General features: G+C 32.4%; 1 protein-coding gene across 1 annotated transcript in view; it reads left to right on the top strand.

The window, feature by feature from the left end:
• The window catches only part of CFAP47 (cilia and flagella associated protein 47), a 363,081-nt gene that overhangs the window by 287,226 nt on the left and 63,043 nt on the right, over window positions 1–12,812 (top strand). Inside the window, 2 exon segments of the mRNA XM_015594565.2 lie at window positions 1,483–1,639; window positions 9,158–9,253. Of these exon segments, the coding sequence (XP_015450051.1) occupies window positions 1,483–1,639; window positions 9,158–9,253 (253 nt within the window).

The following is a 12,812-nucleotide window of genomic DNA, read 5'->3' as shown; positions in this document are numbered from 1 at the left end:
GATCCTATAGCCTGTGTCTGTGGAAGTTTGTTGATTCTTAGCCAGTTCTGATACCCTCGAGTTCTGCTCAGTGTGCAAGCCGGATTTACTATCTTTTACCTCTACTTCTTTTATCTTTCAGAAACATTGGAATTAGATCTTTAATGGTTTTACTATGTCTCTTTTCAAAGAAGTTTGAGATAAAGATGAGCTAAAAATGTTACTTGTTATTTTAGTGCCCACATTTTGGGGGATACTTTTTAATGTCTCTTAATTTAAGCAGTGCTAGGGCAGTTGTTGGATACTAGTGTTCAATAATGGTGGGATGTGGTTTAACTTAGAAACTCCAGTATTCCATTTGGCAAAACATGAAAATATAACCCTCATTCCCAGTGGTTCAAAGTAACCTCATTTCTGTCATCCAGGATTTATTTAAGCAGCCAAAAGTAAGTAAGTAGCATAAAACAGTTGTTCATTTAATTGAACCTAGTCAGTCAATTACATGTAATCAAGTTAGGACAGAAATGAACTCACATTATGCAAGTAAAATCTCTAACTAAAAGTAATACAGTCATGTGAAGATAATATGCAGATAAAACTTGCCTTTAATCCTTCCTACTCAGAGCATTTTATGGATTTCCTGTCACCAGTTATCCCACTTTACAACAATCTTAAAGCAAATTTCCCTCTTCTTACTGGAATTTAGGCTTGTCGTTTGAGAAATTTTAAACTAGGTCATTGTTTGTTGGTTTTTATTTAATGACCTCTTCATTCATCTGCAACATTAGCAAAGTTTTCATTGCAGAACCGAGTCACAGTCTGTTGTACTCTTAGGGGACTTTTATTCTAAATAAATACAAAGGGAACATTTCAAATACAGCTTTGTAGGCTTATGAAACATAGATAAAAAAATGGCCACATCCAATCTCCACAGTTTTTGAGCCATTCTTCCATATCATGTGGTAACAGAATATACAGAGTCCTAGATGTTGGGGATAAATAATATGGCATGCAGGTGTACACATTGCCTTTTTATGAGACTTCAATCTGTGCCTCACTTTCTTTGCCTTCATGTGATAACTATTGGAATTTCATTTGAAATTCACCCTAGGATTTTGGATACTTCATGCAGCGTTTAGTACACAGTTTGTTAGGCACGCTGACTTTAAAAAAAAATAAAAAAAAACCTTGAGCAGAAATGCAAGATTTTTATTAAGATATCTCTTTAATGGTGCTATCAATAACCTTATGTGCATTGAAATATGTTTAATATTTGGATATCAGTCTATAGCCTCCTTTTTATCAGATTTTTGATTGATTGATTTTTCAATAAAATCAAAAGGAATTTGGAAAAGGAAGGAAATATAAAACAGTGCATGTTAAATACTAACAACAAAACTTGTTTATCTGCTAAAATTTTTGCATGTATTATACTTATCAAATGTTGCAAATAAAACATATACGATTATGACATATATGTTATGAATGTTTATCTTTAAACAGTTTAAAGAATGGAGATTCCTCCTCTCTGGAGTAGGACTACTTCCCCAGCCTCTAGAAATAGAAAGAACAACCACATATGTTCATCTTCAAGCATTTATTGTTATAGCTTTCAAAAATCCCACCAAGGAAGATGTTTTACTCAATATTATACTAACGAGTAAGTTGTTTTTCTTACATTTTACCTGTTATTTTGTAATTATTAATCAAACTTACTTTATCATAAAATCAATGTGTTTTAGAGATAGTGGTCACTTTAGGACTCCATTAACTCAACAGCATCATTTTATAAAAGATGAGATACCTTGGCTGAAATCATAGCTTGTAAATGGTGGAGCCAGAATCAGAAATTAGAAATTTATGTACCAAGTCAAGTTCTTCTAATTTTAATCTGTAGAGCCAAATATGTAAATTAGTAAATTTGTAATATTCTTGTGATTATTATTCAAATATGCCAATGCCTTAAGGAGTGTAGTCAATAATATTGTGATAGCATCGTCTGGTGTCAGATGGTTGCTGGATTTATCATGGCGATTACTTCCTTAGGTATATAAATGTCGAATAACTGTGGTGTTTACCTGAAACTAATACAATATTGTATGTTAGCTATATTTTAATAAAAATCTTTAAGAAAAAACTAATATGCCAATGTTTATTCCTTAAAAGTTTATAGAAATTCTGGTGTTCTGATATTGTTTCCTTTCTCCATTTTCTTTATAAATCTCATATTTGGATTTAATTTTGGCTCTAATCAAGCTTTGTCCTTTTTTGTTTCATATTGAAGATGCATGTTTTTAAATTACATTGTGTGGAGTTTTTGATCACTTCTTATTAAATGACCAAATAATGTGGATCTGGAATAAAAATCAACTAATTCTGAGTTTCATGAAACACATTTTAAATCTAATATTGGACATTACTAATTTTATCTTTTCAACTATTATTCCCACTTCTACTAAAACTACTGCTATTACTGTGATCCATTTTATATAGTTCAAATGTTGGGCTAAAAGGGATACATGTGGTAAGGTTTTTGATATAAATAACTAATTTACTCTCTAGAATGGTTGTACTGTTGCAGTTCGTGCTACCATCAGGAGTATATTACAGACATTGCCTATTTTCCTGAGCCTTGTAAGCCCTGACCATTAGCATTCTCCTTAATCTCCATCGATCTTATTGGAGAAAAATAGTATTTTATCATCATTGCAAAATAATTATTTTTTGATTAATGCTGAAGCTTAACACTATTATTTACCTATTGGAGTATAGAGATAGATTAGATAGATAGATAATAGGTATATAGGTAAAGATATCTTTCAAAATTCACTATTTTTTCAAGAAGGCAACATTTTTCAAGTTGCAAACTTATGATCAAACTTTTTTAATTTTTCCTTTTTTGTTTTTTTTTTCTTTTTGTGTGTTCTTTTTGTTTTTTGATCAAATTTTTATATTGCCCAGTTCTCTAATGTCTTTTTGTCTGCTTATATCTTGGCTATTTCCATTTTAATCACTTCTCTCAGAAATATCGCCCTTTGATTTTCAAAGAATCTTTTAATTCTATTTAATTAAATTCTATTCAATTATTTAATTCTATTGTGCATTGTCTTTGCATAAAGTTTTTTCAGGTGAACATTATGTAAAACAAGGTGTTGAAAAGATTATATTTCAGCACTCTATTCTTATCTTAATCTATGCCAACTTCAAAGGGTGAATGAGATAGGGTGGCTAGAGAAGAGGTGGCCTAACAACTGGAGAACAGTAGAAATGCCCCATAGCAGACCATGAATGAGTGCCAAGAGGAGCAGATTGCTATAGAAAAGCTCTCAAATAGCCTAGGAAGCTAGGATTTGTTTTGCACCCAATATATACCACACCTAACCTATATACACATGACTATACCCAATCTTTAAAAAAAATCCTAGAGACATTCCAAATATGGAACCTGAGGTTTAAAAATTTCCCAAAGCCATACAATGAATACGTGATGGAACGGGATCTTGAACTCATCATGTCTAGCTGTCTTCTCCAGGGCCACCAAACTGTCATTCTAAGTTGTCTGTCTGATCCACACATACTTAGATTTTCCACCTTGACCTTGTTGTTCACCCTAGATGTGTACACTTCCTCACTGACTGGTATCCTTGAACTCATTTCCCATGATCCTCTCTCATCAGTAATTACGCCCTCCACCCCAGACCTCTGCTCTCAAGTTTCCAATCTACTTTGCCAGAAATAAGAGTGGAAAAAGGGAAGGTAGCCATGAATGGGAAGCTAAGATCTGAGTTAAAACATTAGAAATTAGGGCCTCATGTATACATTAAGAATTTAAGGACAGATCTCCATTATATTGTATGTGTGTTCCCTTGCTCACATACCCATATTACAAACTTGCTAATTTGTGTGCTTGTCAATGTCAGGGGTTGCATTAATTCATAGCTTTATTCCTGCCTAAATGAGTATTTCAGTATTGGCATGTATGTTGATAAACCAGGGGTTGAGTATTCAGTCCCTGACTATTTAATGAGCATCTATTGTGCTGAAAACTGTTGTATACACATTTCAAAACTACTTCATATTTGTAATATACATACATACACACATTGTATTTTGATTTTTATGTGGTATTCTACATGTGAGATATCACTATGCATTATATACCTAAAAGTTGATACATGCAAAGTAGCTTGATTACTTTTCTACTAAAGTAGCTATACTCTTGAGATTATTTAATCTTTTACTTAATCCAAATTTAAATATGATATTAGTTATTTGATTTAAATGTTTAAATATAGTAGGTTCTTTTCCAGACATCAGTAGTTTTATTGAAGAACAAATAACAGTAAGGTTAAATGCGTGCATAACAATAAATATATTAGTTTTACAAATATCAGCTTCCATTTTGAGGATCGATAAATGTAAACAAAATACTGTGTTGAGTTGTTGTTAACTCAGTTAATTATGATCATGGTGTTCACTAGCAGTAAAGTAATGAAACTCACAATATAGCATCGTTATAAGTTAATAGCATCTACAGGACATGGAGAGGCACTACTTAGTGCGTTTGAATTCACACATTAAAATTAGTTTATGAAAATCTTGTCCCTGGAGGCCCTCTTAATTTTACCTAACGTACCTCCAGCATTGAATAAATATTGATATTAAATGTAGCAGTAATTGTAAATTGCTAATCAGGGCTTGCAGAACTTTATACATAAGAAAAGAAATAGATGTAAGAAAAGGTCCTACACTCTCAAAATCTCTCCCAAAATCAGACAATCAGCTATTTCAATATTTGAATTAATAAATAAACAGTATTGGGAGATTGGAGATTGGTTAGCAGGGAAGTTGGAGTTTCAAATATGTAACAGTCTCTTTGTACCTTAGTTTGTCTTTTTTCCAACCTGGGACCTAATCAAGGATTATACATTGCATTTGGTTTTCAGATCTCTTAATTCTCATTTAATCTAAAAATCCCCTTCTGCATTGTACTGTCTTTTATGATATTGGCATTTTGAAGAGTCCAAGCCAGTTGTCTTGTAGAATATCGCACTTTGTGGATTTCTTTGATTATTTCTTTATTATTCAATTCAAATTAAACATTTTGGTAAGAATATCACATAGAGGATACTGTATTCTTCTATTGCAACTCATCAGGAGACACCAAATGTTAGTCCCCTTACTGGGGATGCTAAGTTTAATCACTTGGTTAAGGTCATGTCTGCCAGGTCTTTATACTATAAGAGTCATCTTTTCCCCTTATAACCAATAATTAATTTGGAAGTGATAATTTGAGACAACGTGAATAACCTCCTCCGTTACAACCTTTCTTTGATGGTTTTAGTATCCTTTCAGTTTCTCTACCAGTATCAATTATTGTGTGTCATCCTTTCTGTTTTTATTAGCTTGGATGTGTGTGTGTGTGTGTGTGTGTGTGTGTGTGTATGTGTGTGTGTGTATATATATAAAATACATATTAATATTTTATATTGCATATAGAGAGAGAGAGCTTTTTCTTTCCTTTTCCCCTCCCCCCAACTCCTTTTTTTCTTTGAGAATGATTATAGACTTACGTATCTTATCTAATCTTTTACATCTCAGCTTTTATTGTTTTTAAATACCCATCACATTATCACATTTAATCATAGAGCATTCAATGCATAAAAATGTGTGGGGATCAAAATTCAAAATACACAAGCTGTGTGACCTTGGGCAAGAAACTTCTGTTTTTTGGGCTTCTGTGTCTCCTAACACACTGGGGGATGCACCAGATCATCTCTAAGAGTGCTTTTTGCTAATGATTCTTTGATTCTTTGACCACTGGACAAGTATTGTCTGATGGCTAACTCTTTATTCAAGGGAGGCTACTTGATTTCTTTGTTTAAAACAATGTCATTATCACTATATTTCTGAGTAATGTTCCTGAGTTTGGGAAAACAAAAACAAAACAAACATTAACAGAAATGATGGACACCTATCTCTTCCTTCTCTGGATTTCTCTATCTCAGATCTAGTAGAACCTTATGGATTTTATGAACAATTAAAAAGAACTAGAGTTAATATTTGTATAAATCCATAGCTCTTATATCGACAGAAAAGAATAATCTCTCTTTTTCCATTTTCCTCTTGCATTGAGGACTATTGAACTTGTTTGCTGAGCATTTGAATTATAGCCAGTTTTTATTGGTTTTGAGAAGACATTCAGAGCAGACTGGGAAAAGACAGTTCAAAACCCCCTTTTCCTTTTGTCTTTCTGTTATTGATTCCCTGTGATCAAAAGAACACAATCTGTAGGATTTAGATTATTTGAAATTTATTGAGGTTTGTTTTAGGATATAGTCTGTCTTGCTGAATGTCCTATAGGAGTTTGAAACAAATATGTATCCTGCTGTTGTTTCGTGGAGTATTCTACATATGTCATTTAAATTCTGTTAGTTAACTTTGTTATTTGGGTCTTTTATATCTTTGCAGGTTTTCTGACTAGTAGCTCTCTCAGCTGCTGAGAGGGGGATGATATAAGCACAAAACTATAATGGTGTGTTTGTTTATTTCTTTCAGCTCTATAGATTTTTTTCTTCATGTAAGTTGAGGCTCTGTTATTTGTTATAGACACATTAGGATTATATGTCTTCATGATGTACTAATACTTTATAATTATGTAATGCCCCTCTTTGTCACTAGTAATTTTTCTTCTCTGAAGTTTATATGATATTAATGTAACAATTCCTGTTTTTTTTTAAATTAACATTTGCATGGTACATCTTTTTTCATCCTTTTTCTTTCAAACTACCTGTGTCATTAAATTTGAAAAATTTCCTCGTAGACAGAACATTGTCTGAACATGCTTTATTTATGTATTTATTTACTTACTTACTCAATCTCTCTCTTTCTAAACTCTGTCTCTTTCTTCTCTCGCCTCTCTCTTTTTTCTCCTCTTTCTCTCCCCCGCATCCTTGCCCTCAGTCTGCTACCCCAACAAGAGAATTGGAGTGCTGCCTGTTTCTAGCAAGCAAGAGACAGAAGATCAGCCCCCTCCCCCCCCCCTTTTTTTTGTCTGCTACTCTTAGCTGATCTGGGTTAGAGGCTTCTGAAGTGCCTTGTCCAGTATGTGTGGGAGGCAATATGGAAACCAGGGAACTCCTTGCCATATCGTTCCTCAAGTCCCAAAGTCTCTAAGCAGGCTTCTTTCTTCTTTCCACATTTCAGAGTCTCCCTATGCATGTCTGCTATGTTATGTCTGGCAACTTTTAGTTGTAAGAAGGAGGGCCCAGGAGGAATGGTGCTACTTCATTTTCATGAAATTTTAAAAATTTAATTATTTTTTAGATACTCCCAAATTTTGCCATTGAAATCCTTTACAAGTCAATTCATAAGTCCTTTTGATTGTCTCCATTAGTTTTTTAACATTTTGTTACTTTCTGGCACAACAAGATGTTTCAGCTTCACCTTGCCCTTAACTTGGTGTAAAGCTCGAATTAGGCATTTTTCCAAAGTTTACTTTATAGAGACAAGATTTTTAGTGTCCATGATATGGGCACTAGATGTGCTCTTTGCTGCTGAGATGCCCCTTTTAGTGGACAAAGCAAAGAAATATAATTATTAAAAATTATTATACTGATGCCTCCCTTTCATATTCTATACCATAGGGTTTTTCTGCAACTTACCGTACTCTCTCTTCCCCCACGTGAAAAACCTGGTTCCCAACACATCAATTCAGTACTCATTTGCTCTATCATACCATACACTCCTAATATTTTCAAATTACTATATTCTTACAACTACCAAAAAAAAAATTAAAAGAAAAAGGAACGGAAAACTCCTAAATAAAATTAAAGCTATATTTGCAGTTACTTTTTCCTCCTAGAATGTATTGCACTACAGTATAACAGTTAGAGAACTATGGCCAAAATATTCGTTAATTAATTCTTTATTTTAAGTAGTTTAGTTGCCAATTTATACAAAGATGGAGTCCTTATGTTTTAATTTAAATTCAGGTTTAAGGTTTGCTTTTTAAACTTTTTAAATTTAATTTTATTTTTGATTTTGTGAATATGTAGTGTTCAAACCTCAAAGCTGTATAAAAAGTTCTACTTAAGATCTCATTCCCATACCTATACCATCTACCACATTCGCAACTAACTGTATGGAAGACTATCTTTATATGCTTCTGATTTATCCACAGTGTTTGTTTTTGCAAAAATGAGTGTATGTGAATAAATGCATATACACACAGATAATTCTGTTCCATCCTCTAATCTCATGCAAAGGTAGAATACTATATCATTTCTGCTGTTCCTTGCTAACTTCACCTAACAATATGTTTGGAATCTCAGTAAAATAGTTAATGGATACCTTTCTCATTGATTTTTATGAGAAGTTTATGACTTTTTAGTACCTCAGTTTTTTGCTACACTATTGTTTATATACAACTAGCCTCTAGTACCCAAACCTTTTCTATAATTCTAATAATTTGCTATATAAATAATGCCTCAATGTATATTGCTTCATGTTTGAGCTATATATTTAAGGTATATTTCCACAAGTAGTATGGATGGGAAAAATGGTAAATATATATACAATTTTACTATATGTTACAAAAATCTCCTTTGTAGAGGTTGTAACATGCACTCCTGTTCATTTCAAAGGACAGTGTCAGCTGATAACTAATTCAATATACTTAAAATTATAAATGTCTGTGCTAACAGAGATTTTTATCTTTTATACATGGTAGCAGCAAAAGAAATTACTTGTTATATAGCCAGAAAGTATATTTTGGATAATTGACTAATTTTGTATTTATTGGTTTAAATTATTTTTAATGTTGCCTAAATGTATATTTATGCATTTGTAAATATTAACTACTACGATCCAAATTTAGGTGGTGGGTTCAAACAGAGTCTCAGTAATGTCTGTTATTTGAGTAGTTTAAATTTAAATTCCAAGAATTTACAAGTTGATTTTATAATATTTCTTGAATATTATAGAGAAAACCATATATAATGTTGGATATGTTCTTTAAAAGTGCTGTTTAAATCTCATCTTAAAATGTACTTTGAAAAACAATCAACTGAAAAGTTTCCCATTAGAGGAGACTTTTGATTCTATTTCAGTCTCCACTGATATTTTTTTTCTCTAGAATGTGGCATTGAAGTGTAATATCTCTTTATATTTTTATTAGATGAACAAAAGCCCAAGAATCTCACCCTTGGCATTTGCTGTGATAGCTTCCTCATTGAAACACCTGCCTTCAAGCTTAATCTGAGACACACACAAGGTACAGGATTTCTACCTTAAATTCTGTCATTGTATATGCTAATATGCTATCATATTTCAGAGATGATGAAATATATCTGTTGTCTTAGTACATATTTGATAATAATTAAATATACAATTTAACATTTTTGACAAATTTTAGTAAGTAGATAGAAAAACATATATATATATTTCTTCACTGTTCTTCATTCCATACCACATAAGTACACCGTGTAAAATAGTTTAATGTCATACTACTTAATATGTATGTGAGCCAAAGAAGATTTTGGAAAATTAAAAATAACTATGAGTGTACTAAAGCTACTCATACTTAGGAAAAATAACTGCATCTTTGCAAAGCTAATGAGTCCCTGAAAATTTATTATAGGGACTACATCTATTTGTATTGATATTAATCATCCCACATGCATATTAATGATTGGGAAAAAATCTAAGGCATAATAATTGATTACGTGGCTTAAAAATCGAAAGTTCAAAAATATGAATTTGCTTAAAATATTTTTAATTACTAAATGTCTAATCATCATTAGTTATAATAAATATGTTATAATCTTAACATAATTAGTACAAAAATACCAACTGAAATCAGTAACCACCACTAACATCCCAGTACAAATGGGTTCATGACTTTCTTTTATATTTACTGTATAAAAGAATTTCTATCAGTGTCTCATTAATTCATTTCGTTGGATATTTACAACTCCACGGTGTAGGTGTTATTATTATTCTTATTGAATCAAGGAGATTGCAATTCAGAAACATTAACTTACACGAAATCAAAGTAGTTCCTTAATGGCAAAGCTGTACCTCTTGTATTTGACTTCAATGTCTTCATTTTCTGATTCTTTGCAATATATTAAAAGGAATATGAACAACAGTTCACAAAAGAGGAAGTACAGATGGCCAAAGAATGATAAAAACTATGTTCGAGGAAGTACATACTAATACTCAAGTAGATGTTGATTTAAATGATAGCCTCCTAAGCGTTTTTTTTTCCCCTCATTATTGTATATCACACTAAAGCACTAGAGAATAGGGTGCTGTTTTACAGACCTACATATGCATAAAATTAGACCTAGGACCTAGGAGGGGCAGCCAAGATTAAGAGACTAGGTGTTAGATTTGTAGTTTGAGAACCTTTGTTCTAGTTTTGACTGTAAAGTGGAAAAGCTGTTAGCTCGAGCTAGATTCTGTACTCTCTGGACCCCACATTGGATGTTATAAAAAAGTGGAAGTCAGTTTTATCTAATAGGATATATTTTTGAAGAACAAATTCAATCATGTAGGTGAAGAAAATTTTAAACTCTAACATTATATACAAGTATTGATTATTAGTATTATCTGTATAGGTAGAAATGACTAAAGACAAAGATGGATTCCTGATTTTCTGGTATTATAAGAAACAAGGCCTAGCACACTGCCAGTACATGCCAGGAAATTTATTTCTGAAAGATGAAAAAATAATAAGTTATTTTTCTTCTGAAATCCATCTTGTCATTTAGGTGAAGCAATTAGTAGACAAATGATTTTAATTGCCCATTGATGAAATAGTCTTGTTACTTTAGTGAATACCAGTTTTCTAGAAAATGATCTCTTACAGAATGGTTGATAACTATTTCTATCTTTATATTTTAAAATATCCAACTTTGTAGATATATCTGTATTTTTAAAATAAGCCACCTTTGTTCTTCATTTTGATATCCGTAATTCCTTATAAATTCTACCTTTATTCAACATTTTCATTTAAAAATATATCACTGTAAAATTTTGGCATACCGTATCATTTATATGATAATTTACTTAATACTATTTTAATGGAAAACGATGTTGTTTGCCATGAGTGATAACAGTGTACTCTGTACCAGGAATTATGTTAAGTACTTTACAAATATTAATTGATTTAAATATTAATTGATATGTTAAGTACTTTACAAATATTAATTAAGTGATAACAGTGTACTCTGTACCAGGAATTATGTTAAGTACTTTACAAATATTAATAGTCCTCACAATAAACCCTATGTTAGAGATGAGTATACTGAGACAAGTAGGAATTATGTCCAGGGTCACACCCACCATATATGCTGGAGCTTGGGTCTCAATGTAGGGCTTGTGCTCTTACCCAGCTATTCAATACTATTATAAATAGAGGACAGCTATAAAACATCCATTAATAAATAATGGGATAAAAATTTTAAATATCTGCCCAAGTTTTACTCAGAAGTATCTTAAGTGTCACTGTTAAAAAACAGTTTTCCTAAGAAGCAGTCTCTGAGAAGGAGATTAGTGTGCAGGAATTTTATTAGGGAGTGTGCCCTCAAGATCAACACCACTGAGGGAAGAGAGTGAAGCAAGACTGAACAGCAGACGAAGGTGGGGACAAAGGTGACAGCTCACACCATGGCAAGTACTGAAACTAGAGTAGCTCTTCAGAGCTGTCTCAGTTTGGGATGAGGAGGCCAGGATTTTATACTTTTATCTCTAACCACCCCCTCTTCCCTCTGTCCAGATCAATCCATCATTAAATACAATCTGCCCCAGGAAAGGAGTTTGACCTTGGTCAGGTGACTCTCTTCAGCTGAAGGCAGAGCTCCCAGAGAGCTCCTATCTAGGTATTGCATGCTGGCAATAATCTCAATAGCTTGGGGAATAGTCATGAAAATATATTTCTATTTTTACTAAGAACATTATTGGTTTTTTTCCTGATACACATCTCAATAATTTTAAATATGGTGAAATATAAGAGTCAAGGTTCATTTTATTATGTATGTCGAAATGTCCTAGCACAATTTATAGAAAAGCCATCCTTTCCTTTGTTGAATTGCAGTGGCACTTTTCTCCCAAATCAAGTGACAGAATATGTATGAGTCTGTTTCTGGACTCCTTCCATTCGAGTTGTCTATTCATCTGTCTTTGCACCAATGTCATACTGTCTTAACTACTGTGGCTATATGGCAAGTCTTGATATGTGGTAACATAAATCCTTCAAGTTTTTTCTTTCTTTGAGATTTTCTTAGTTATTCTAGATCCTTTGCACTTTCATAAGAATTTTGGAATTGGCTAGTTAATTTCCAAACACTTGCAGATACACACACAAACCCCTGCTAGGACTTTTATTTGATTAGTATTAAACCCATACATTGATTTGGGGGTAACTAGCATCTTAGAAATATTGAGTTATTGAGCCTTTCAATCTAAGAACATAACCATCTTCATTCATTTATTCAAATGGCTGTCCATTTCTTTAAGGTTTTTTTTTTTTTTAAAAGCCTATGTCATCCCCACTGATTTGACATGCTAACATTATCGTAGACTGTACTGCCATATGTACTTGGGTTCTTTCTGGGTTATCACTACTATTCCACCGATCTTTCTTTAAAGCCAAAACTCCACTGTTTTAATTAGAGAGACTTTATAATGTGTTTAACACGTGTTGAGGATAACTCACATTATTTTACTTTCCAGAGTTTAATTGGCTCTTCTTCCGTGTTTATTTAACCATATGAACTTTATAAAAAACTTGACTACCTCATGAGAAAACTTGATAGAATATTTATTGG

Source organism: Pteropus alecto, unplaced genomic scaffold, assembly GCF_000325575.1.
Source record: "Pteropus alecto unplaced genomic scaffold, ASM32557v1 scaffold258, whole genome shotgun sequence".
NCBI lineage: Eukaryota > Metazoa > Chordata > Mammalia > Chiroptera > Pteropodidae > Pteropus > Pteropus alecto.
Note: the sequence above shows the minus strand (reverse complement) of the source record. Positions and strands in the feature narration are given on the sequence as shown.